This window comes from Chamaea fasciata, unplaced genomic scaffold, assembly GCF_029207755.1.
Source record: "Chamaea fasciata isolate MVZ Bird 193981 ecotype frontalis unplaced genomic scaffold, bChaFas1.0.hap1 SCAF_816, whole genome shotgun sequence".
Classification (NCBI taxonomy): Eukaryota; Metazoa; Chordata; class Aves; order Passeriformes; family Sylviidae; genus Chamaea; species Chamaea fasciata.
The window spans coordinates 13,160-39,825 of record NW_027094901.1 but is presented as its reverse complement, the minus strand read 5'-3'; the positions used below and the strand labels follow the sequence as shown (position 1 = coordinate 39,825).

Sequence of the window (26,666 nt, the reverse complement as noted above, 5' to 3'; positions counted from 1 at the left end):
TTTTTGGGTTTGGGGGTTTAATTTTGGATTTTTGGGGGGTTTTTTGAGGGGTTTGGGGGGATTTTTTGAAGTTTTTGGGGGGTTTTTTGAGGTTTTTGGAGGTTTTTGGGGCGTTTGGACTTAGGGGGGTTGGGGGAGATTTTTGGGATTTTGGGGGATTTTTTTGGGGTTTTGGGGGATTATTTGGGGATTTTTTTGAGGGTTTTTTTGGGGCTTTTTGGAGGTTTCTGGAGGTTTTTGGGGTTTTTTTGAGGTTTTTGGAGGTTTTTGGGGTGTTTGGACGGGGGAGGGGGGTTGGGGGAGATTTTTGGGATTTTGGAGTGTTTTTTTGGGGATTTTTTGAGGATCTTTTTGGGGCTTTTTGGAGGTTTTTGGAGGTTTTGGGATTTTTTTTGAGGTTTTTGGGGGTTTTTGGGGGGATATTTTGAGGATTTTTTGGAGGTTTTCTGAGGTTTTTGGGGCGTTTGGACGGACGGGGGTTAGGGGGCTTGGGGAGATTTTGGGGGATTTTTTGGGAATTTTTTGGGATTTTGGGGGATTTTTGGGGGGTTTTGGGGGATTTTTTGAGGGGTTTTTTGAGGTTTTTGGAGGTTTTTGGGGGTTTTTTGGAGGTTTTGGAGGTTTTTGGGGCGTTTGGACGGACGGGGGGTTAGGGGGGTTGGGGGAGATTTTGGGATTTGGGGGATTTTTGGGATTTTGGGGGGTTTTTGGGGGGCTTTAGGGGTTTTCTGGGGGTTTTCTGGGGGTTTTTGGGGGTTTTTTTGAGGTTTTTGGGGGTTTTTGGAGGTTTTTGGGTTTTTTTTTGAGGTTTTTGGGGGTTTTTTGGAGGTTTTTGGAGGTTTTTGGGGCGTTTGGACGGACGGGGGTTAGGGGGGTTGGGGGAGATTTTGGGATTTGGGGGATTTTTGGGATTTTGGGGGGTTTTTGGGGGGTTTTAGGGGTTTTCTGGGGGTTTTCTGGGGATTTTTGGAGGTTTTTGGAGGTTTTGGGGGTTTTTTGGAGGGGTTTTTTGGAGGTTTTTTGAGGTTTTTGGGGGGGATTTTTTGAGGATTTTTTGAGGGTTTTTGGAGGTTTTTGGGGGTTTTTTGGGGTTTTGGGGGATTTTTTGGGGGTTTTTTGGGGGTTTTTTGGGGGTTTTTGGAGGTTTTTGGAGGTTTTTGGGGCGTTTGGACGGACGGGGGTTAGGGGGCTTGGGGGAGATTTTGGGATTTGGGGGATTTTTGGGATTTTGGGGGGTTTTTGGGGGGTTTTAGGGGTTTTCTGTGGGTTTTCTGGGGGTTTTTGGGGGTTTTTTTGAGGTTTTTGGGGGTTTTTGGAGGTTTTTGGGTTTTTTTTGAGGTTTTTGGGGGTTTTTTGGAGGTTTTTGGAGGTTTTTGGGGCGTTTGGACGGACGGGGGTTAGGGGGGTTGGGGGAGATTTTGGGATTTGGGGGATTTTTGGGGTTTTGGGGGGTTTTTGGGGGGTTTTAGGGGTTTTCTGGGGGTTTTCTGGGGGTTTTTGGGGGGTTTTTGGAGGTTTTTGGGGGTTTTTGGAGGTTTTTGGAGGTTTTTGGGGCGTTTGGACGGACGGGGGTTAGGGGGCTTGGGGGAGATTTTGGGGGATTTTTTGGGAATTTTTTGGGATTTTGGGGGATTTTTGGGGGGTTTTGGGGGATTTTTGGAGGTTTTTGGAGGTTTTTGGGGCGTTTGGACAGAGGGGGGTTAGGGGGGTTGGGGGAGATTTTGGGATTTGGGGGATTTTTGGGATTTTGGGGGGTTTTTTGGGGGATTTTTGGAGGGGTTTTTGGGAGCTTTTTGGAGGTTTTTGGAGGTTTTTGGAGGTTTTGGGGTTTTTTTTGGGTTTGGGGGTTTAATTTTGGATTTTTGGGGGGTTTTTTGAGGGGTTTGGGGGGATTTTTTGAGGTTTTTGGGGGATTTTTCGAGGGTTTTTGGAGGTTTTTTGGGGGATTTTTTTGGGATTTTGGGGGATTTTTGGGATTTTGGGGTTTTTTGGGGGGGTTTGGGTGTTTTGGGTTTTTTTGAGGGTTTTTTTTTGGGCTTTTTGGAGGTTTTTGGAGGTTTTTTGGTTTTTTTTGAGGTTTTTGGAGGTTTTTGGGGCGTTTGGACGGACGGGGGTTAGGGGGCTTGGGGAGATTTTGGGGATTTGGGGGATTTTTGGGGATTTGGGGGATTTTTTGAGGGTTTTTGGAGGTTTTTGGGGGATTTTTGGAGGGTTTTGGGGGGCTTTTGGGGATTTTTTTGAGGCTTTTTGGGGTTTTTTGGAGGGTTTTGGAGAGGTTTTAAGGTTTTTTGAGAGTTTTTTGGGATTTTTTTGAGGTTTTGGGGGGTTTTTTGAGGGGTTTTTTGAGGGTTTTTTGGGGTTTTTTTGAAGGGTTTTTTTTGAGGGTTTTGGGGGGTTTTAAGGTTTTTTGGGATTTTGGGGGGGGGTTGTGAGTTTTTTGGGGGCTTTGGGGATTTTTTGAGGGTTTTTTGGGGGGTTTTTGAGAGGTTTCTGGGGGGTTTTGGGGTTTTTGGGATATTTGGGGAGATTTTTGGGGTTTTTGGGATATTTGGGGGGATTTTTGAGGTTTTTTGGGGTTTTGGGGGTCTGTGTGTGTGAATTTTATCCCTCTTCCCATCTCCACATCCAAAATTTGATCCCTCTCCGTCCCCGGTGCCACGGTTACGATCTTTTCCTTTTCCAGGTTTAAAATTGGGTTTGGGGGTTTTTTAGGATTACCACGTTTTCCAAGCCCCAAATCCTGATTTTCTCCCCAAATTTTGGGATTTTTCCCCCAAATCCTGATTTTTTCCCCCCAAATTTTGCATTTTCAGCTCCTCTGAGCCCCAAATCCTGATTTTTCTCCCCAAAATCTGAATTTTCCCGGGATTACCACAGTTTTTGCACCTCAAATCCTGATTTTTCCCCCCAAATTTTGCATTTTCAGCTTCTCTGAGCCCCAAATCCTGATTTTTTCCCCCCAAATTTTGGATTTTTCCCCCAAATCCTGATTTTTTCCCCCAAAATCTCAATTTTCCCAGGATTACCACAGTTTTCACACCTCAAATCCTGACTTTTCCCCCAAAATTTGGGATTTGTCCCCCAAATCCTGATTTTTCCCCCAAAATGTGGATTTTTGCAGGATTACCACATTTTTCCAGCCCCAAATCCTGATTTTTCCCCCCAAAACTGTGGATTTTTCCCCCAAATCCTGATTTTTTTCCCCCCAAATTTTGGATTTTTCCCCCAAATCCTGATTTTCCCCCAAATTTTGGATTTTCACCTTCTCTGAGCCCCAAATCCTGATTTTTCCCCAAAAAAATCTGGGATTTTTTCCCCCCAAATCCTGATTTTACCCCCCAAATCCTGATTTCCCCCCCCAAATCCTGATTTTTCTCTCCCAAATCCTGATTTTTCCCCCAAAATGCGGATTTTTGCAGGATTACCACATTTTTCCAGCCCCAAATCCTGATTTTTTTTCCCCAAATTGTGGGATTTTTTTCCCCCCCAAATTTTGGATTTTTCCCCCCAAATCCTGATTTTTTTCCCCCCAAAATCTGGGATTTTTTCCCCCCCAAATCCTGATTTTTCCCCCAAATCCTGATTTTTTCCCCCCAAATTTTGAATTTTTCCCCCAAATCCTGATTTTTTCCCCCAAATCCTGATTTTTCCCCCCAAATCCTGATTTTTCCCCCCAAATCCTGATTTTTTTCCCCCCAAATTTTGGATTTTCCCCCCAAATCCTGATTTTTTTTCCCCCCCAATTTTGGATTTTTTCCCCAAATCCTGATTTTTCCCCCAAATCCTGATTTTTTCCCCCCAAATCCTGATTTTTTTCCCCCCAAATTTTGGATTTTTCCCCCGAATCCTGATTTTTTTCCCCCCAAATTTTGGATTTTCCCCCCAAATCCTGATTTTTTCCCCCAAATCCTGATTTTTCCCCCCAAATCCTGATTTTTTTCCCCCCAAATTTTGGATTTTTCCCCCAAATCCTGATTTTTCCCCCAAATCCTGATTTTTCCCCCCAAATCCTGATTTTTTTTCCCCCCAGATTTTGGATTTTTCCCCCGAATCCTAATTTTTCCCCCCAAATCCTGATTTTCCCCCAAATCCTGATTTTTTTCCCCCCAAATTTTGGATTTTCCCCCCAAATCCTGATTTTTCCCCCCCAAATCCTGATTTTTCCCCCCAAATCCTGATTTTTCCCCCCAAACTGGATTTTTGCAGGATTACCACAAGATCATCAAGCAGCCCATGGACATGGGCACCATCAAGAGGCGCCTGGAGAACAATTACTACTGGGGGGCAGCCGAGTGCATGCAGGACTTCAACACCATGTTCACCAACTGCTACATCTACAACAAGGTGAGGGCGGGGCAGAAACGGGCGAGAAATGGTAAAAAACAAAAAAAAAACGGGCGAAAACGGGCAAAGAATGTTAAAAAAACAAAAAAAAAAAGGGTAAAAATGGGAAAAAAACGGCTGTAAACGCTTCAAAAATGCCCTGAAAATGGAGAAAATGACCCAAAATCTATTTGAAGTGTAAATAACGCCGTGTTCATCGACTGCTACATCTGCAACAGGGTGAAAACGGGGCAGAAATGGGCAAAAATGGGCAAAAAACGTTAAAAAATAAAAAAAAGGGGTAAAAATGGGCAAAAAAGGGCTGTAAACGCTTCAAAAATACCCTGAAAATGGAGAAAATGACCCAAAGTCTGCCCTGAAGTGTAAATAACACCGAGTTCATGGACTGTTACAGCTACAAGGTGAAAACGGGGCAGGAATGGGCAAAAATGGGCAAAAAATGTTAAAAAACAGGAAAAAATGGGTAAAAACGGGCAAAAAACGGCTGTAAACGCTTCAAAAATACCCTGAAAATGGAGAAAACTGCCCAAAATCTGCCCTGAAGTGTAAATAACGCCGTGTTCATCGACTGTTACATTTATAGCGAGGTGAAAATGGGGCAGAAATGGGCAAAAATGGGGAAAAAATGTTAAAAAATAAAAAAAATGGGTAAAAATGGGCAAAAAAGGGCTGTAAACGCTTTAAAAATACCCTGAAAATGGAGAAAACTGCCCGAAATCTACCCTGAAGTGTAAATAACGCCGTGTTCATCGACTGTTACGTTTATAGCGAGGTGAAAATGGGGCAGAAATGGGCAAAAACGGGGAAAAAATGTTAAAAAACGGGAAAAAATGGGTAAAAACGGGCAAAAAACGGCTGTAAACGCTTCAAAAATGCCCTGAAAATGGAGAAAACGACCCAAAATCTACCCTGAAGTGTAAATAACATGATGGTCTTTGACTGCTGTGTTTACAACGAGGTGAAAACGGGGCAGAAATGGGGAAAAAATGTTAAAAAACAGGAAAAAATGGGTAAAAACGGGCAAAAAACGGCTGTAAATGCTTCAAAAATACCCTGAAAATGGAGAAAACTGCCTGAAATCTACCCTGAAGTGTAAATAACGCCGTGTTCATCGACTGTTACGTTTACAAGGTGAAAACGGGGCAGAAATGGGTAAAAATGGGCAAAAAATGTTAAAAAACGGGAAAAAATGGGTAAAAATGGGCAAAAAAGGGCTGTAAACGCTTCAAAAATACCCTGAAAAAGGAGAAAACGACCCAAAATCTGCCCTGAAGTGTAAATAACGCCGAGTTCATCGACTGCTACAGCTACAAGGTGAAAATGGGGCAGGAATGGGCAAAAATGGGCAAAAAATTTTTAAAAAATGGGTAAAAATGGGCAAAAAACGGCTGTAAACGCTTCAAAAATACCCTGAAAATGGAGAAAACGACCCAGAATCTATTTGAAGTGTAAATAACGCCGTGTTCATCGACTGCTACATCTGCAACAGAGTGAAAACGGGGCAGAAATGGGCAAAAATGGGCAAAAAATGTTAAAAAATAAAAAAAAATGGGTAAAATGGGCAAAAAAGGGCTGTAAACGCTTCAAAAATACCTTAAAAAAGGAGAAAACTGCCCAAAATCTACCCTGAAGTGTAAATAACGCCGTGTTCATCGACTGTTACATTTATAGCGAGGTGAAAATGGGGCAGAAATGGGTGGGCAAAAATGGGCAAAAAATGTTAAAAAACAGGAAAAAATGGGTAAAAACGGGCAAAAAACGGCTGTAAACGCTTCAAAAATACCCTGAAAATGGAGAAAATGACCCAAAATCTGCCCTGAAGTGTAAATAACGCCATGTTCATCGACTGCTACATCTGCAACAGGGTGAAAACGGGGCAGAAATGGGCAAAAATGGGCAAAAAACGTTAAAAAATAAAAAAAAGGGGTAAAAATGGGCAAAAAACGGCTGTAAACGCTTCAAAAATACCCTAAAAATGGAGAAAACTGCCCAAAATCTGCCCTGAAGTGTAAATAACACCGTGTTCATCGACTGTTACATTTATAACGAGGTGAAAATGGGGCAGAAATGGGCAAAAATGGGCAAAAAATGTTTAAAAACGGGAAAAAATGGGTAAAAACGGGCAAAAAAACGGCTGTAAATGCTTCAAAAATACCCTAAAAATGGAGAAAACTGCCCAAAATCTACCCTGAAGTGTAAATAACGCCGTGTTCATCGACTGCTACAGCTACAAGGTGAAAATGGGGCAGAAATGGGCAAAAATGGGCAAAAAATTTTTAAAAAAATGGGTAAAAATGGGCAAAAAACGGCTGTAAACGCTTCAAAAATACCCTAAAAAAGGTCAAAACCACCCTAAAATATGAACAGCACCCTATTCACCAATTGTTGCATTTACAAGGGAAAAAAAAAAGGAAAATTGCCCCAAGATGGCACAAAAACACCCAAAAAACAAGACCCAAAATGCCAAAAAAAAAACCAAAAAAAACCCACCAAAATAGCACAAAAACTGCGAAAACACCCCGAAAAAATGGCCCAAAAACACCCAAAAAACCCACACGGTGTTCACCAAGCGCTGCATCTACAACCAGGTTAAAAATCTGCCTGAAACACCCCAAAAATAACTCCTGAAATGCCACAAAAGTGCCCAAAGAATAGCAGAAAAACGGTGCAAAACCACCCAAAAAAATTGGTTAAAAATCTAAAAGGATTGAAAAAAAAAATTCTCCGTAATTCTCGAAATTCTTCTCCCCAAAAACTCTTTAAAGTAAAAAAAAAACCACCCAAAAGCTCCTCTTAAAATCCCCAAAGAAATGGTGAAAAACGCAAAAAAACTAAAAAAAAACGAGGAATCACTTAAAAATACAAAAAAAAGAAGGAAAGGGAAGAAGTTTAAAAAAATTTTAAAAATAATATCCGAAAAAAGGTTTAAAAAATCCCGAAGAACAAAAATTCTTTAAAAAACTTCAATAATTGTCCTTAAAACCTTGAAAAAAAGTTGCCAAAAAATGGAAAAAAAATTGAAAAAAAAAACGCTAAAAAGAGGGAAAAAAAAAAGCTGAAAAGGTCCAAAAATATTCCCCGAAATTTCCGGCCGTTTTCCGATGGAAAATTTGAATTTCTTGTTGCTCTCCAGCCCCGGGGATGGCGTGGTGCTGACGGCGCAGACGCTGGAGGAGCTCTTCCTGCAGGAAATCCCTCAAAAAAGCCCCAAAACTTTTCCTTAAAATCTTCAAAAATCCCCAAAAAAGCCGCCAAAAAATCCCCTTAAAAGAAAAAAAAAATCCTAAAAAAAGTTGCGGAAAGAAAAAAAAACAAACCAAAAAGTTCTTTAAAAATGTGGAAAAAAAGGCAAAAAAAATTCCAAAAGAATTCCCAAAAAATACTTTTGACAAATCCATGAAAAAGTTCCAAAAATAATAAAAAAGATCCGATTAAAATCCAAAATAATTCACGAAAGATGCGAAAAAAATTCCTAAAAAAATCGCAAAAAATGTTTTAAAAAATCCTAAAAAAATCGGAAAAAAAATGCAAAAAAAATCGGAAAAAAATGCAAAAAAAATTGGAAAAAAATTCCCAAAAAATACTTTTGATAAATCCATGAAAACCTCCCAAGGAATAGTTTAAAAATTCTGATTAAAATCCAAAATAACTCACGAAAGATGCGAAAAAAATTCCTAAAAAAATCGCGAAAAATGTTTAAAAAATCCTAAAAAAATCGGAAAAAATTGCAAAAAAAATCGGAAAAAAATGCAAAAAAAATTGGAAAAAAATTCCCAAAAAATACTTTTGACAAATCCACGAAAACCTCCCAAGAAATAGTTTAAAAATTCCGATTAAAATCCAAAATAACTCACGAAAGATGCGAAAAAAATTCCTAAAAAAATCGCAAAAAATGTTTTAAAAAATTCTAAAAAAATCGGAAAAAAATGAAAAAAAAAATCGGAAAAAAATGCAAAAAAAATTGGAAAAAAATTGGAAAAAAATTCCCCAAAAAATACTTTTGACAAATCCATGAAAACCTCCCAAAATAAGTAAAAAAATTCCGCTTTAAATCCAAAATAACTCACGAAAAATGTGAAAAAAATCCTAAAAAAATCGCAAAAAATGTTTAAAAAAATCCTAAAAAAATCGGAAAAAAAAAGCAAAAAAAATCGGAAAAAAATGCAAAAAAAATTGGAAAAAAATTGGAAAAAAATTCCCCAAAAAATACTTTTGACAAATCCATGAAAACCTCTCAAAATAAGTAAAAAAATTTCGATTTAAATCCGAAATAACTCACGAAAAATGCGAAAAAAATCCTAAAAAAATCGCAAAAAAATGTTTAAAAAAATCCTAAAAAAATCGGAAAAAAAAAGCAAAAAAAATCGGAAAAAAATGCAAAAAAAATTGGAAAAAAATTCCCCAAAAATACTTTTGACAAATCCATGAAAACCTCTCAAAATAAGTAAAAAAATTCCGATTTAAATCCAAAATAACTCACGAAAAATGTGAAAAAAATCTTAAAAAAAGCGCAAAAAATGTTTAAAAAAATCCTAAAAAAATCGGAAAAAAATGCAAAAAAAATTGGAAAAAAATTCCCAAAAAATACTTTTGACAAATCCATGAAAAACTTCTAAAAATAATAAAAAAGATCCGATTAAAATCCAATATAATTCACGAAAAATGCGCAAAAAAATCCTAAAAAAATCGCAAAAAATGTTTAAAAAAATGGGAAAAAATTCCCGGAAATTCCCGGATTTTTCCCCCCGTCCCTAATCGGTTTTTCTGGGTGTGCAGCCGACGGATGACATCGTGCTGATGGCGCAGACGCTGGAGAAGCTCTTCCTGCAGGAAGTGGCTCAGCTGCCGCTCCCCAAAAGCCCTAAAAATCCTCCAAAAAATCCCAAAATTCAAAAAAAAAATCCCTCAAAAAATCCCCCGAACTTTTCCTTAAAATTTTCTAGAAATCCCCAGAAAAGCCACCAAAAAATCCCCTTAAAAAGAAAAAAAAACCCTAAAAAAAGTCGCAGAAAGAAAAAAAGAACCAAACCAAAAATACCTTAAAAATGTGGAAAAAAACCCCCCAAATATTCCAAAAAAATTCCCATAAAATACTTTTGACAAATCCATGAAAACCTCCCAAAATAAGTAAAAAAATTCCGATTAAAATCCAAAATAATTCACGAAAAATGCGCAAAAAAATTCCTAAAAAAATCGCAAAAAATGTTTTAAAAAATCCTAAAAAATCGGAAAAAAATGAAAAAAAAAATCGGAAAAAAAAGCAAAAAAAATTGGAAAAAAATTCCCAAAAAATACTTTTGATAAATCCTTGAAAACCTCCCAAGGAATAGTTTAAAAATTCTGATTAAAATCCAAAATAACTCACGAAAAATGCGCAAAAAAATTCCTAAAAAAATCGCAAAAAATGTTTTAAAAAATCCTAAAAAAATCGGAAAAAAATGAAAAAAAAAAATCGGAAAAAAATGCAAAAAAAATTGGAAAAAAATTCCCAAAAAATACTTTTGATCAATCCATGAAAACCTCCCAAGGAATAGTTTAAAAATTCCGATTTAAATCCAAAATAACTCACGAAAAATGCGCAAAAAAATCCTAAAAAAATCGCAAAAAATGTTTAAAAAATGCAAAAAAAATGGGAAAAAATTCCCGGAAATTCCCGGATTTTTTCCCCCCGTCCCTAATTCCGGGTTTTTCTGGGTGTGCAGCCGACGGATGACATCGTGCTGATGGCGCAGACGCTGGAGAAGCTCTTCCTGCAGAAGGTGGCGCAGATGCCGCCCGAGGAGCAGGAGCTGCTGCTGCCCCTGGCCAAGAACAGCCACAAGAAAGGGGCGGCCAGGGCTGCAGGTGCCCGCCCGGGATCCCGGGATCTGGGGGGAGAGCGGGGATTGGGGGGAAAAAATCCGGGATCTGGGGGGGAAAAATCCGGGATCTGGGGGGAAAATCGGGGATTGGGGGGAAAATTCTGGGATTTGGGGGGAAAATCGGGGATTTGGGGAGAAAAAATCCGGGATCTGGGGGAAAATCTGGGATTGGGGGGAAAAAATCCGGGATCTGGGGGGGAAAAATCCGGGATCGGGGGGGAAAAATTGGGGATTTGGGGGGAAAATCCGGGATCTGGGGAAAATCCAGGGTTTGGGGGGAAAAAATCTGGGATCTGGGGGGAAACAATTGGGGATTTGGGGAGAGAAAATCCGGGATTGGGGGGAAAAAATCTGGGATTTGGGGAAAATCTGGGATTTGGGGGAAAAAATCCGGGATCTGGGGGGGAAAAATCCGGGATCTGGGGGGAAAATCCGGGATTGGGGGGGAAAAAATCCGGGATCTGGGAGGAAAAAATCCGGGATCTGGGGGGAAAATCGGGGATTTTGGGGGGGAAAATCTGGGATTTGGGGGGGAAATCTGGGATTTGGGGGAAAAAAATCCAGGAGCTAGGGGGAAAATCGGGGGTTGGGGGGAAAATTCTGGGATTTGGGGAGAAAAATCCGGGATTTGGGGGGAAATCTGGGATTTGGGGGAGAAAAAAATCCAGGATTTGGGGAAAATCCGGGGTTTGGGGGGAAAAATCCGGGATCTGGGGGAAAATCTGGGATTTGGGGGGGAAAATCTGGGATTTGGGGAAAAGACGCCGGGAGCCAGCTGTTCCTGCGGTTTGTGTCCCCAAATCCCTTTTTTTGGATTTCTCTGTCCCCAAATCCGTTTCTCCTCTTTTTGGTGTCCCCCAATCCTTTTTCCCGTTTTTTTTTTGTCTCCAAATCCCTTTTCCCGGGATTTTTATATCCCTTAGCATCTTCCCAATCCCTTTTCCCGTTTTTCCTGTCTCCAAATCCCTTTTCTCACGTTTTTTGTGTCTCCCAATCCATTTTTCCAGGTTTTTTCTGTTCTCAAATTCCTTTTCCCAGTTTTTTGCGTCCCCAAATCCCTTTTCCCTTTTTTTTTGTCTCCAAATCCCCTTTTCCCAGTTTTTTGTGTCCCTTTATGGATCCCAACCTCCTTTTCCCGGTTTTTTCTCTCTCTTTATGGATCCCAACCTCCTTTTCCAGGTTTTTTGTGTCCCTTTATGGATCCCAACCTCCTTTTCCCGGTTAGTTTTTGCATCTCATAATCCCTTTTCCCATTTTTTTTTGTCTCCAAATCCCCTTTTCCCGGTTTTTTCTCTCTCTTCATGGATCCCAATCCCCTTTTCCCGTTTTTTTTTCTGTCTCTCTATGGATCCCAATCCCCTTTTCCTGTTTTTTTTGTCTCTCTGTGGATCCCAATCCCCTTTTCCCGGTTTTTTCTGTCTCTTTATGGATCCAAATCCCTTTTCCTGTTTTTTTCTGTCTCATTATGGATCCCAATCCCCTTTTCCTGTTTTTTTGTGTCCCTTTATGGATCCCAACCTCCTTTTCCCGTTTTTTTCTGTCTCTTCATGGATCCCAACCTCCTTTTCCCGTTTTTTTGTGTCCCTTTATGGATCCTAATCTCCTTTTCCCGGTTTTTTCTCTCTCTCTATGGATCCCAATCCCCTTTTTCTGTTTTTTTTGTCTCTCTACGGATCCCAATCCCCTTTTCCCGTTTTTTTGTGTCCCTTTATGGATCCTAATCTCCTTTTCCCGGTTTTTTCTCTCTCTCTATGGATCCCAATCCCCTTTTCCTGTTTTTTTTGTCTCTCTACGGATCCCAACCTCCTTTTCCCGTTTTTTTCTGTCTCTTCATGGATCCCAACCTCCTTTTCCGGGTTTTTTCTCTCTCTTTATGGATCCCAATCCCCTTTTCCTGTTTTTTTCTCTCTCTTTATGGATCCAAATCCCTTTTCCCGGTTTTTTCTCTCTCTCTACGGATCCCAATCCCCTTTTCCCGATTTTTTCTCTCCCTTCATGAATCCCAACCTCCTTTTCCCACCTTCTTCATATCCCCAAATCCCTTTTTTTTCCCCCCCATTTCTCTACATCCCTCAACCCCGTTTTTTCCCCGGGAATTTTTCCATCCCCCCGGCTAACTAACTCCACGAATCCCGAGTGAATTTTCCCCCTTTTTTTTTTTTCCCCCTTCTCCGCGTTTTCCCAGCTCTCCTGGCGGGTCTGACGGGCGCAGGAGGAGGAGGAGGAGGAGGAGGAGGAGCGCACCAAGTCCCGGCCGTCTCCTCGGTGTCCCAACCGTCGGCGTACGCTCCCGACATTCCCACCACCATCGTCCCCATCCCCCACCACCCGTCGGTCATCTCGGCCCCGCTGCTGAAATCCCTGCAGCATCCCGGCGTTCCCAACAATCCGGGAATTCCCGGCAACAATGCCGGCAGCAATCCCAGCCCCGCCGCCCTGGCCGCTCCCGCCGCGCCCAGCCAGCCCGTGGCCAAGGTGAGGGAGGGGAAAATTGGGAATTCCGGGGTGGGAATTTGGGATTTGGGGTGGGAATTCCCAGCCAGCCCGTGGCCAAGGTGAGGGAGGGGAAAATTGGGAATTCCGGGGCGGGAATTTGGGATTTGGGGTGGGAATTCACACCCGGGTCGTGGTGAGAGAGGAAAAGTTGGGAATTTTGGGGATGGAATTTGGGATTTGGGGTGGGAATTCACAACCGGTTAGTGGGCAAGGTGAGAGAGAGGAAAAATTGGGAATTCTGGGGCGGGAATTTGGGATTTGGGATGGGAATTCCCACTCAGGTCGTGGTGAGAGAGGTGAGAGAGAGGAAAAATTGGGAATTTTGGGGGGTTTTGGGTGGGAATTTGGGATTTGGGGCGGGAATTCCCAGCCAGCCCGTGGCCAAGGTGAGGGAGGGGAAAATTGGGAATTCCGGGGGGGAATTTGGGATTTGGGGTGGGAATTCACAACCGGTTAGTGGGCAAGGTGAGAGAGGGGAAAAGTCGGGAATTCCGGGGCGGGAATTTGGGATTTGGGGTGGGAATTCACACCCAGCCCATGGCCAAGGTGAGGGAGGGGAAAAGTCTGGAATTCCGGGGGGGAATTTGGGAATTTTGGGGGTATTTGGGGTGGGAATTTGGGATTTGGGGTGGGAATTCACACTCGGGTCGTGGCCAAGGTGAGGGAGGGGAGAAGTCAGGAATTTTGGGGGATTTTGGGTGGGAATTTGGGAATTTTGGGGGAATTTGGGATTTGGGGTGGGAATTCCCACTCAGGTCGTGGTGAGAGAGAGGAAAAATTGGGAATTTTCGGGGTTTTGGGGATGGAATTTGGGGCTTTTGGGATGGAATTCCGAGTGGGAATGTGGGGGTGAGATTGGGATTTGGGATGGAATTGTGGCTGGAAATGCGGAGTCTAGGGAAGAAGGATTTGGGATTTGGGGAATTTGGGGTGGGGGGGATTTGGAATTTTCACGGCCGGAAAAAAGGCGTGAAGCGAAACGGCGACACCACCACGGCCACCGACCCCAAAACCCTTCGGTTCTTCCCAAAAAACCCCAAAATCCTTCAATTCTTCCCCAAAAGCCCCAAAATCCTTCAATTCTTCCCCAAAAAACCCCAAAATCCTTCAATTCTTCCCCAAAAAACCCCAAAATCCTTCAATTCTTCCCCAAAAAACCCCAAAATCCTTCAATTCTTCCCCAAAAAACCCCAAAATCCTTCAATTCTTCCCAAAAAACCCCAAAATCCTTCAATTCTTCCCAAAAAACCCCAAAATCTTTCAATTCTTCCCAAAAAACCCCAAAATCCTTCAATTCTTCCCAAAAAACCCCAAAATTCTTCAATTCTTCCCCAAAAAACCCCAAAATCCTTCAATTCTTCCCAAAAAACCCCAAAATCTTTCAATTCTTCCCCAAAAAACCCCAAAATCCTTCAATTCTTCCCCAAAAAACCCCAAAATTCTTCAATTCTTTCCCAAAAACCCCAAAACCCTTCAGTTTTTGCCCAAAAAACTCCCCAAAACTCCCAAAATTCTGAAACTTCTGCCCCAAAACCCCAAACAGCCCCAAATCCTTCAATTTTTACCCCCAAAAATCCCTAAAAACCCCCAAATCCTTTAATATCGCCCCCAAAAAAACCCCAGAAAAGCCGAAAATCTTTCGATTTTCCCCAAAAAAACCCCGAAAACCCAAAATCCTTTAATTTCCCCCCCAAAAAAAACCCCAGAAAAGCCGAAAATCTTTCGATTTTCCCCAAAAAACCCAGAAAACCCAAAATTCTTCAATTTTTCCCCCCAAAAATTCCCCGAAATCCTAAAATTCCTGCTTTTTTTCGGTCCAAACGGCAGAAAAAAGGCGTGAAGCGAAAAGCCGACACCACCACTCCCACCACCACCGCCATCATCGCCACCAACCCCAAAACCTTTAAATTTCCCCCAAAAAAACCACCCAAAACTCCCAAAATTCTGAAATTTCCCCCCGAAAAACCCCAAACAGCCCCAAATCCTTCAATTTTCCCCCCAAAAATCCCTAAAAACCCCCAAATCCTTTAATTTCCCCCCCCGAAAAAACCCCAGAAAAGCCGAAAATCTTTCGATTTCCCCCCCAAAAAACCCCAGAAAAGCCGAAAATCTTTCGATTTTCCCCAGAAAAACCAAAATTCTTCAATTTTTCCCCCAAAAAAATTCCCCGAAATCCTAAAATTCCTGCTTTTTTTTCGGTCCAAACGGCAGAAAAAAGGCGTGAAGCGAAAAGCCGACACCACCACTCCCACCACCGACCCCCAAACCCTTCGATTCTTCCCCAAAAAACCCCAAAACCCTCAAATTTCTCCTCCAAAACCCTCAGAAAACCCCTGAATCCTTAAATTTTTCCCTGAAAATTCCCAAAAAATCTCCAAATGTTGGAATTTCTCCTAGAAAAACCGAAAAGCCTTAAATTTCCCCCCAAAAATCCCCAGAAAAACCAAAAATCTCCTGGTTTTCCCCCCAAAAAATCCGTAAAAAACCCCAAATCCTTAAATTTCTCCCCAGAAAAACCCCAGAAAAGCCAAAAATCTTTTGATTTCCCCCCCAAAAAACCCAGAAAAACCTAAATTCTTCAATTTTTCCCCCCAAAAATTCCCCGAAATCCTAAAATTCCTGCTTTTTTTCGGTCCAAACGGCAGAAAAAAGGCGTGAAGCGAAAAGCCGACACCACCACTCCCACCACCGCCGCCATCATCGCCACCAGCCCCAAAACCTTTAAATTTCCCCCCAAAAACTCCCCAAAACTCCCCAAATTCTGAAATTTCCCCCCGAAAACCCCATCAGCCCCAAATCCTTCAATTTTTCCCCCCAAAAATCCCTAAAAACCCCCAAATCCTTTAATTTTCCCCCCGAAAAAACCCCAGAAAAGCCGAAAATCTTTCGATTTCAAAAAACCCAGAAAACCCAAAATTCTTCAATTTTTCCCCCCAAAAAACCCCAGAAAAGCCGAAAATCTTTCGATTTTCCCCAAAAACCCCAGAAAAACCAAAATCCTTCAATTTTTCCCCAAAAAAATTCCCCGAAATCCTAAAATTCCTGCTTTTTTTCGGTCCAAACGGCAGAAAAAAGGCGTGAAGCGAAAAGCCGACACCACCACTCCCACCACCGCCGCCATCATCGCCACCAACCCCAAAACCTTTAAATTTCCCCCAAAAAACTCCCCAAAACTCCCAAAATTCTGAAATTTCCCCCCAAAACCCCAAACACCCCCAAATCCTTCAATTTTCCCCCCAAAAATCCCTAAAAACCCCCAAATCCTTTAATTTCCCCCCCGAAAAAACCCCAGAAAAGCCGAAAATCTTTCGATTTTCCCCCACAAAACCCAGAAAACCCAAAATTCTTCAATTTTTCCCCCCAAAAAACCCCAGAAAAGCCGAAAATCTTTCGATTTTCCCCCAAAAAACCCAGAAAACCCAAAATTCTTCAATTTTTCCCCCCAAAAATTCCCCGAAATCCTAAAATTTCTGCTTTTTTTCGGTCCAAACGGCAGAAAAAAGGCGTGAAGCGAAAAGCCGACACCACCACTCCCACCACCGCCGCCATCATCGCCACCAGCCCCAAAACCTTTAAATTTCCCCAAAAAACTCCCCAAAACTCCCAAAATTCTGAAATTTCTCCCCCAAAACCCCAAACAACCCCCAAATCCTTCAATTTTTCCCCCCAAAAATCCCTAAAAACCCCCAAATCCTTTAATTTCCCCCCCGAAAAAACCCCAGAAAAGCCGAAAATCTTTCGATTTTCCCCAAAAAAACCCCAGAAAAACCAAAATCCTTTAATTTCCCCCCCAAAAAAACCCCAGAAAAGCCGAAAATCTTTCGATTTTCCCCCAAAAAACCCAGAAAAACCAAAATCCTTCAATTTTTCCCCCCAAAAATTCCCCGAAATCCTAAAATTCCTGCTTTTTTTTCGGTCCAAACGGCAGAAAAAAGGCGTGAAGCGAAAAGCCGACACCACCACTCCCACCACCGACCCTCAAACCCTTCGATTCTTCCCCAAAAAACCCCAAAACCCTCAAATTTCTCCTCCAAGACCCTCAGAAAACCCCCGAATCCTTAAATTTTTCCCTGAAAATTCCCAAAAAATCTCCAAATGTTGGAATTTCTCCTAGAAAAACCGAAAAGCCTTAAATTCCCCCCCAAAAATCCCTAGAAAAGCCAAAAATCTCCTGGTTTTCCCCCCAAAAAATCCGTAAAAAACCCCAAATCCTTAAATTTCTCCTCAAAAAAACCCCAGAAAAACCAAAAATCTTCAATTTTTCCCCCAAAAAACTCCCCAAAACTCCCAAAATTCTGAAATTTCTCCCCCAAAACCCCAAACAGCCCCAAATCCTTCAATTTTTCCCCCCAAAAATCCCTAAAAACCCCCAAATCCTTTAATTTCCCCCCCAAAAAACCCCAGAAAAGCCGAAAATCTTTCGATTTTCCCCAGAAAAACCAAAATTCTTCAATTTTTCCCCCCAAAAATTCCCCGAAATCCTAAAATTCCTGCTTTTTTTTCGGTCCAAACGGCAGAAAAAAGGCGTGAAGCGAAAAGCCGACACCACCACTCCCACCACCGCCGCCATCATCGCCACCAACCCCAAAACCTTTAAATTTCCCCCAAAAAACTCCCCAAAACTCCCAAAATTCTGAAATTTCTCCCCCAAAACCCCAAACAGCCCCAAATCCTTCAATTTTCCCCCCAAAAATCCCTAAAAACCCCCAAATCCTTTAATTTTCCCCCCTAAAAAACCCCAGAAAAGCCGAAAATCTTTCCATTTTCCCCCCAAAAAACCCCAGAAAAGCCGAAAATCTTTCGATTTTCCCCAGAAAAACCAAAATTCTTCAATTTTTCCGCCCAAAAATTCCCCGAAATCCTAAAATTTCTGCTTTTTTTCGGTCCAAACGGCAGAAAAAAGGCGTGAAGCGAAAAGCCGACACCACCACTCCCACCACCGCCGCCATCATCGCCACCAACCCCAAAACCTTTAAATTTCCCCCAAAAAACCACCCAAAACTCCCAAAATTCTGAAATTTCCCCCCGAAAACCCCAAACAGCCCCAAATCCTTCAATTTTTCCCCCCAAAAATCCCTAAAAACCCCCAAATCCTTTAATTTTCCCCCCTAAAAAACCCCAGAAAAGCCGAAAATCTTTCGATTTTCCCCAAAAAACCCAGAAAACCCAAAATTCTTCAATTTTTCCCCCCAAAAAACCCCAGAAAAGCCGAAAATCTTTTGATTTCCCCCCCAAAAAACCCAGAAAAACCTAAATTCTTCAATTTTTCCCCCCAAAAATTCCCCGAAATCCTAAAATTCCTGCTTTTTTTTCGGTCCAAACGGCAGAAAAAAGGCGTGAAGCGAAAAGCCGACACCACCACTCCCACCACCACCGCCATCATCGCCACCAACCCCAAAACCTTTAAATTTCCCCCAAAAAACTCCCCAAAACTCCCAAAATTCTGAAATTTCTCCCCCAAAACCCCAAACACCCCCAAATCCTTCAATTTTCCCCCCAAAAATCCCTAAAAACCCCCAAATCCTTTAATTTCCCCCCCGAAAAAACCTCAGAAAAGCCGAAAATCTTTCGATTTTCCCCCCAAAACCCCAGAAAATCCAAAATTCTTCAATTTTTCCCCCCAAAAATTCCCTAAAATCCTAAAATTCCTGTTTTTTTCGGTCCAAACGGCAGAAAAAAGGCGTGAAGCGAAAAGCCGACACCACCACTCCCACCACCGCCGCCATCATCGCCACCAACCCCAAAACCTTTAAATTTCCCCCAAAAAACCACCCAAAACTCCCAAAATTCTGAAATTTCCCCCCGAAAACCCCAAACAGCCCCAAATCCTTCAATTTTTTCCCCCCAAAAATCCCTAAAAACCCCCAAATCCTTTAATTTTCCCCCCTAAAAAACCCCAGAAAAGCCGAAAATCTTTCGATTTTCCCCAAAAAACCCAGAAAACCCAAAATTCTTCAATTTTTCCCCCCAAAAAACCCCAGAAAAGCCGAAAATCTTTCGATTTTCCCCAAAAAATCCCCGAAAAACCAAAATTCTTCAATTTTTCCCCCCAAAAATTCCCCGAAATCCTAAAATCCCTGTTTTTTTTCGGTCCAAACGGCAGAAAAAAGGCGTGAAGCGAAAAGCCGACACCACCACTCCCACCACCACCGCCATCATCGCCACCAACGCCGCCGTCGCCGCCGGCCAATCGTCCCCTTCGACCGAAACCCCCAAAGCCGCCAAAATCCCGGCGCGGCGCGAGAGCGGCCGACCCATCAAACCGCCCAAAAAAGATCTGCCCGATTCCCAACAGCACCAAACGTCCAAGAGGGGGAAACTCTCGGAGCAGCTGAAATATTGCAACGGCATCTTGAAGGAGCTGCTGTCCAAGAAACACGCCGCCTACGCCTGGCCCTTCTACAAACCCGTGGACGCGTCGGCCTTGGGGCTGCACGACTACCACGAGATCATCAAGCATCCCATGGATCTCAGCACCATCAAGGTGGGAGCGGGTTCTCGGGAGTTTGCCCGAAATTTGGGGAGTTTTGGGGATTTTTTGGGGATTTTTTTAGGGTTTTTTAGGGATTTTTTGGCATTTTTTAGGGGGTTTTTTGGCATTTTTTCGGGGTTTTTTTGGGGGATTTTCAGGAATTTTTTAAGGTTTTTTAGAACTCTTCTCAGGGATTTTTTAGTCTGTCTTTGGGGATTTTTTGGAATTTTTTTCAGGTATTTTTAAAGGATTTTTTGGGGTTTTTTGTGGATTTTTTTTACATTTTTAGGGTTTTTTTTGGGATTTTCTGAGGTTTTTTTAGGATTTTTGGGGCTTTTTTTTGGGCATTTTTTTGGCATTTTTTTGGTATTAGGGTTTTGTGGCTTTTTGGGGAATTTTAGGATTTTTTCAGGCAATATCTCAGGGATTTTTTGGGATTTTTTGGAATTTTTTAGGGATATTTGGGGGATTTCAAAGGGATTTTTGGGGTTGGGGCCCTTCTACAAACCCGTGGACGCGTCGGCCTTGGGGCTGCACGACTACCACGAGATCATCAAGCATCCCATGGATCTCAGCACCATCAAGGTGGGAGCGGGTTCTCATGAGTTTTCCCAAAATTTGGGGAATTTTTGGGATTTTTTTTGGCGTTTTTTAGGAGATTTTGGGGGTTTTTTTAGGGTTTTTTCGGGATTTCTTTGAGGTTTTTTTAGGGGATTTTCAGGAATTTTTCAAGGTTTTTTTTGGAATTTTTTTCAGGGATTTTTAAAAATTTTTGGGGGAAATTTTTTTTGCTTAGGGGATTTTCAGGGATTTTTTAGGGTTTTTTTCCGATCTTTGAGGGTGTTTTAGGGTTTTTTGGGTTTTGTTTTAGGGGTTTTTCGGGGGATTTTTTGGTGTTTTTTTAGGTGTTTTTGGGGGAATTGTCCTTGGGAGGTTTTTGGATTTTTGGGGAATTTTTTAGGGCGTTTTTGAGGTTTTTTGGAATTTTTTAGGGATATTTAAAGACCTTTTTAGGATTTTGGGGGATTTTAAAGGGATTTTTGGGGTTTGGGCCGTTCTATGAGCCGGTGGACGCGTCGGCCTTGGGGCTGCACGACTACCACGAGATCATCAAGCATCCCATGGATCTCGGCACCATCAAGGTGGGAGCGGGTTCTCGGGAGTTTGCCCGAAATTTGGGGAATTTTTGGGATTTTTAGGGATTTTTTTGGATTTTTTAGGGGGTTTTTTGGCATTTTTTCGGGGGTTTTTTAGGGGATTTTCAGGAATTTTTTCAGCTTTTTTAGAACTCTTCTCAGGGATTTTTTAGTCTGTCTTTGGGGATTTTTTGGAATTTTTTTCAGGCATTTTTAAAGGATTTTTTGGGTTTTTTTGTGGATTTTTTTTATATTTTTAGGGTTTTTTTGGGATTTTCTGAGGTTTTTTTAGGATTTTTGGGCATTTTTTTTGGCATTTTTTTGGTATTAGGGTTTTGTGGCTTTTTGGGGAATTTTAGGATTTTTTCAGGCAATATCTCAGGGATTTTTTGGGATTTTTTGGAATTTTTTAGGGTTTTTTTGGGGGGATTTTAAAGGGATTTTTGGGGTTTGGGCCGTTCTATGAGCCGGTGGACGCGTCGGCCTTGGGGCTGCACGACTACCACGAGATCATCAAGCATCCCATGGATCTCGGCACCATCAAGGTGGGAGCGGTTTCGTGGGGGATTTTTGGGAATTTTCCCGAGATTTGGGGATTTTTTTGGCACTTTTTAGGGATTTTTTTGGGGTTTATTTGGCTTTTTTTTTAACTTTAGTATTTGGAAGGATTTTTTTAGGATTTTTTAGGATTTTTGGAGGATTTTTTGGATTGACGCTTCCATGACCCCCTTGACCTCTCATGACCCCGTTGACCCTTCCGTGACCCCGTTGACCCTTCCATGACCTCACTGACCTTCCCAGGAACCTGTTGACCATTCAATGACCTCACTGACCCTTCCATGACCCCACTGACCCTTCCATGACCCCGTTGACCTTTCCATGACCCCATTGACCTTTCTGTTATACCATTGACCTTTCCATGACCGAGTTGACCTTTCCATGACCATTCCAAGACTTCATTGACCATTCAACGACTCCATTGACCATTCCATGACCTTTCCATGACCCTCTTGACCTTTCCATGACCCCGCTGACCTTTCCATGACCCCGTCGGCCATTTTAGGCCTCCCCCCCATGTGACTTTCCTGCCGTTTTCCCCCCTCAGAGGAAGATGGAGAACCGGGATTACCGCGACGCGCAGGAATTCGCCGCCGACGTCCGGTTGATGTTCTCCAACTGCTACAAGTACAACCCGCCCGACCACGACGTGGTGGCCATGGCCAGGAAACTGCAGGTGAGCCATTCCCAGAATTCCCGGAAATTCCCAAAGAAACACCCCAGAATTCTGGGAAAAGAAAAAAAAAAAAATTGGGGATTTTTCGGTCGGAATTCGGGGTTTTTTGGCATCGGGGTTTGGGGGTTTTGGGGTTGCGTTGGGAGGTGAAATGGGGAAAAATTCAGGGAAAAAATACGGGGAAAATTTAGGGAAAAAAAATCAAATTTGGGGGGAAAAAATCGAGAAAAAATCAGGGAAAAAAAAAAAAAGAGGAAAAAAATGGGGGAAGGAATCCAGAAAAAATTCCGAAGAAATAAAGGGGAGAAATCGAGAAAAATCAGGAAAAATTAGAGGAAAAAACCAGGAAAAATGGGGGAAACAAAGGGAGGGAAATCGTGGGGGAAAATCAGGGAAAAATCAGAAAAAATTGGAGAAAAAGATCCCAAATTTCCCCAAAAACCCCCCAAGAATCCAAAAAAATCCCTAAAAAATCCCCCAAATCCCCCCAAATCCTCCCTAAAACTCCCCCAAAATTCCCGCCCCAAAAATCCCCAGAAATTCCAAGAAAATCTCCCAAAATCTCCAAAAAATTCTCAAAATTTTCCGTAGAATTCCCAAAGAACGTCCAAAATTTCCCAAAATTTCTTGCTCAGGACGTGTTTGAGTTCAGCTGCGCCAAGATGCCGGACGAGCCGCGGGAGTCGGGCGGTTCCCGAAATCCCCCAAAAATCCCAAAAATCCTCAAAAAATCCCCAAAAATCCCCCAAAAATCCTCAAAAAATCCCCAAAATTCTCAAAAAATCCCCAAAAATCCCCAAAAATTCTCAAATTTTTCCCCAAATCCCACAGGTTTCCCCAAATCTTTTTTCCCAGAACGTGTTCGAGTTCAGCTACGCCAAGATGCCGGACGAGCCGCCCGAGTCGGGCGCTTCCCAAAATCCCCAAAAAATCCCAAAAATTCTCAAAAAATCCCCAAAATTCTCAAAAAATCCCCAAAAATCCCCAAATTTTTCCCCGAATCCCACAAATTTCCCCCGAATCTTTTTTCCCCAGGACGTGTTCGAGTTCAGCTACGCCAAGATGCCGGACGAGCCGCCCGAGTCGGGCGCTTCCCAAAATCCCCAAAAAATCCCAAAAATCCTCAAAAAATCCCCAAAATTCCCCCCAAAATCCCCAAAATTCCCCCCAAAATCCCCAGCATTCTGAAAAAATCCCAAAAAATCCCCAAAATTCCCCAAAAATCCCCAAAAAATCCCCCAAATTCTCAAAAAATCCCCAAAAATCTCCAAATTTTTCCCCGAATCCCACAAATTTCCCCCGAATCTTTTTTCCCCAGGACGTGTTTGAGTTCAGCTACGCCAAGATGCCGGACGAGCCGTGGGAGTCGGGCGCTTCCCGAAATCCCCAAAAATCCCCCAAAAATCCCAAAAAAATCCCCCCACATCCCCAAAAATTCGCCAAAATTTCCCAAAATCCCACAAAACTTCCCCAAATCTTTTTTCCCAGGACGTGTTCGAGTTCAGCTACGCCAAGATGCCGGACGAGCCGCCCGAGTCGGGCGCTTCCCAAAATCCCGAAAATTCTCAAAAAAATCCCCCAAAAATCCCCAAAATTCTCAAAAAATCCCCAAAATTCCCCAAATTTTTCCCCGAATCCCACAAATTTCCCCCGAATCTTTTTCCCCAGGACGTGTTCGAGTTCAGCTACGCCAAGATGCCGGACGAGCCGCCCGAGTCGGGCGCGGCGTCGGCGCCGCTGCCGCTGCCCAAGTCGTCGTCGGAGGACTCGTCGAGCGACGAGGACGACGACGACGAGGACGAGGACGAGGACGAGGACGAGGAGAGTTCCACGGAGACGTCCTCGGAGAGCGAGGAGAGCTCCGACTCCGAGGAGGAACGGGCCAACCGGCTGGCGGAGCTGCAGGAGCAGGTGCGGAGCGAACGGGGGGGAAATTGGGGGAGTTTGGGGGAAAACGGGGAAAAGTTGGGGGGAAATACAGGAAAAAGGTGGGAAATTGGGGGGAAATGGGGAAAAGTTGGGGGGAAATACAGGAAAAAGGTGGGAAATTGGGGGAAAAACGGGGAAAGGTTGGGGGGGAAAACAGGAAAAAGGTGGGAAATTGGGGGAAAAACAGGAAAAAGTTGGGAAATTGGGGGGAAAACGGGGAAAAGTTGGGGGGAAATTGGGGGAAAACAGGAAAAAGTTGGGGGGAAATTGGGGGAAAAAACAGGAAAAAGTTGGGAAATTGGGGGAAAACGAGGAAAAGTTGCGGGGAAATGGGGGGAAAAACAGGAAAAAGGTGGGAAATTGGGGGAAAAATGGGGAAAAGTTGGGGGGAAATTGGGCGAAAATTAGGAAAAAAACAGGAAAAAATTGGGGGGAAAACGGGAAAAAGTTGGGAAATTGGGGGAAAAAAACAGGAAAAAGTTGGGGGGAAATTCAGGGAAAAAATTAGGGAAATTGGGGAAGATTTGGGAATAAAACAGGAAAAAATTAGGGGGAAATTGGAGAAAAAGCAGGAAAAAATGGGGGAGGAATTCGGGAAAAAACTGGGAGAAAATCGAGGGAAAAATGGGAAAAAATTGGGGGAAGAAGTGGGGGAAAAAATTAGGGAAATTTGGGGGGAAAAGTGGGAAAAATACGGGGGAAAATCAAGGAAATTGGTGAGAAAATTGGGAAAAAATCAGGAAAATTGGGAGAAAATTCTAGAAAAGTTGGAAAAAAATCAAAATAATTGGGAGAAACGTTGGGGGAAAAAAAACAGGAGAAAGTTTGGGAAAAAGGAGGGAGAAAAATGAGAAAAAAAATCAGAAAAAATCACAGAAAAATCGAAGAAAAAAATCAGAAAAAAAAAAGGGAAAATCATGAAAAAATCAGAGAAAAATGGGAGAAAAAAAAGGAAAAAATGGGAAAATTGTGAAAAAATCGGAAAAAAGAAAAAAGGGAAAATCAGGAAAAATCAGATAAAATGGGAAAGGAAAAATCGGGAAAATCATGAAAAAATCAGAGAAAAATCGGGAAAAAATCAGGAAAAAATGGGAAAATCAGGAAAAAAATCGGGGAAAAAAACGGGAAAAATCAGAAAAAATCGGGGAAAAGAAGGAAAAAGGAAAATTGGGAAAAATCAGAAAAAATTGGAAAGGAAAAATCGGGAAAATCATGAAAAAATCTGAGAAAAATCGGGAAAAAAAATCAGGAAAAACCGGGAAAATCAGGAAAAAAATCGGGGAAAAAAACGGGAAAAATCAGAAAAAATCAGGGAAAAAAAGGAAAAGGAAAATCGGGAAAAATCGAAAAATTGGAAAGGAAAAATTGGGAAAATCATGAAAAAATCAGAGAAAAATCAGGAAAAAAATCAGGAAAAAATGGGAAAATCAGGAAAAAAATTTAAAAAAAAAAAAAGGAAAAATCAGAAAAAATCAGGGAGAAAAAGGAAAAGGAAAATCGGGAAAAATCGAAAAATTGGAAAGGAAAAATTGGGAAAATCATGAAAAAAAACGAAAAAAATCAGAAAAAAATCAGGAAAAAACAGGAAAATCGGGAAAAAAATCGGGGAAAAAAACGGGAAAAATCAGAAAAAATCAGGGAAAAAAAGGAAAAGGAAAATCGGGAAAAATCAGAAAAAATTGGAAAGGAAAAATCGGGAAAATCATGAAAAAATCAGAGAAAAATCGGAAAAAATCAGGAAAAAACGGGAAAATCAGGAAAAAATAAAAAAAAAAAGGGGAAAAATCAGAAAAAATCGGGGAAAAAAAGGAAAAGGAAAATCAGGAAAAATCGAAAAATTGGAAAGGAAAAATTGGGAAAATCAGAGAAAAATCAGGAAAAAAATCAGGAAAAATCGGGAAAATCATGAAAAAGAGAAAAATTGGGAAAAAAATCAGGAAGAAATGTGAAAATCAGGAAAAAATGATAAAAAAAAGGGAAAATCATGAAAAAATCAGAAAAAATCGGGAAAAAAAGGAAAAAAAGGGAAAATCAGGAAAAATCAGATAAAATTGGAAAGGGAAAAAAATCATGAAAAAATCAGAGAAAAATCGGAAAAAAAATCAGGAAAAAACGGGAAAATCAGGAAAAAATAAAAAAAAAAAGGGGAAAAATCAGAAAAAATCGGGGAAAAAAAGGAAAAGGAAAATCAGGAAAAATCGAAAAATTGGAAAGGAAAAATTGGGAAAATCAGAGAAAAATCAGGAAAAAAATCAGGAAAAATCGGGAAAATCATGAAAAACAGAAAAATTGGGAAAAAAATCAGGAAGAAATGTGAAAATCAGGAAAAAATGATAAAAAAAAGGGAAAATCATGAAAAAATCAGAAAAAATCGGGAAAAAAAGGGAAAAAAGGGAAAATCAGGAAAAATCAGATAAAATTGGAAAGGGAAAAAAATCATGAAAAAATCAGAGAAAAATCGGAAAAAAAATCAGGAAAAAACGGGAAAATCAGGAAAAAATAAAAAAAAAAAGGGGAAAAATCAGAAAAAATCGGGGAAAAAAAGGAAAAGGAAAATCAGGAAAAATCGAAAAATTGGAAAGGAAAAATTGGGAAAATCATGAAAAAAATCAGGAAAAAAATCAGGAAAAATCGGGAAAATCATGAAAAAGAGAAAAATTGGGAAAAAAATCAGGAAGAAATGTGAAAATCAGGAAAAAATGATAAAAAAAAGGGAAAATCATGAAAAAATCAGAAAAAATCAGGAAAAAAAGGGAAAATCAGGAAAAATCAGATAAAATTGGAAAGGGAAAAATCATGAAAAAATCAGAGAAAAATCGGAAAAAAAATCAGGAAAAAACGGGAAAATCAGGAAAAAAAAAGTCGGGGAACAAGCAAACGGGGAAAAACTGGGGGCAGCCCCATTTTTCCGGGAATTCCGGCGCTGATTCCCCCTCCACAGCTGCGGGCGGTGCACGAGCAGCTGGCCGCCCTCTCGCAGGGCCCCGTGTCCAAACCCCGGAAGAAACGGGAGAAGAGGAAGAGGAAGAAGTCGGAGAAGCACAAAGGGAGGCCGGGCGCCGACGAGGAGGCGCGCGCGCGGCAGGCGCAGCTCCGGCGCGCCAGGAAAACCGGGGCTGCGTCCAAGTGAGATTTCCTGGGGATTTTCGGGAATTTTGGGGGATTTTTGGGAATTTTTTGGGAATTTTCGGGAA

At 41.8% G+C, this 26,666-nt stretch overlaps 1 protein-coding gene across 2 annotated transcripts in view; it reads left to right on the top strand.

The window, feature by feature from the left end:
* The window catches only part of LOC136305949 (bromodomain-containing protein 2-like), a 39,707-nt gene that overhangs the window by 5,903 nt on the left and 7,138 nt on the right, over positions 1-26,666 (top strand). Inside the window, exons 3-10 of one of the 2 annotated variants that reach the window (XM_066209276.1) lie at positions 4,207-4,344; positions 10,047-10,188; positions 12,391-12,571; positions 12,623-12,680; positions 18,805-19,185; positions 21,415-21,543; positions 23,212-23,454; positions 26,453-26,598. In XM_066209276.1, the coding sequence (XP_066065373.1) occupies positions 4,207-4,344; positions 10,047-10,188; positions 12,391-12,571; positions 12,623-12,680; positions 18,805-19,185; positions 21,415-21,543; positions 23,212-23,454; positions 26,453-26,598 (1,418 nt within the window). Of the gene's footprint in view, positions 1-4,206; positions 4,345-10,046; positions 10,189-12,390; positions 12,572-12,622; positions 12,681-18,804; positions 19,186-21,414; positions 21,544-23,211; positions 23,455-26,413; positions 26,599-26,666 lie in introns of both variants that reach the window. The other variant, XM_066209275.1, reaches the window with a different exon arrangement.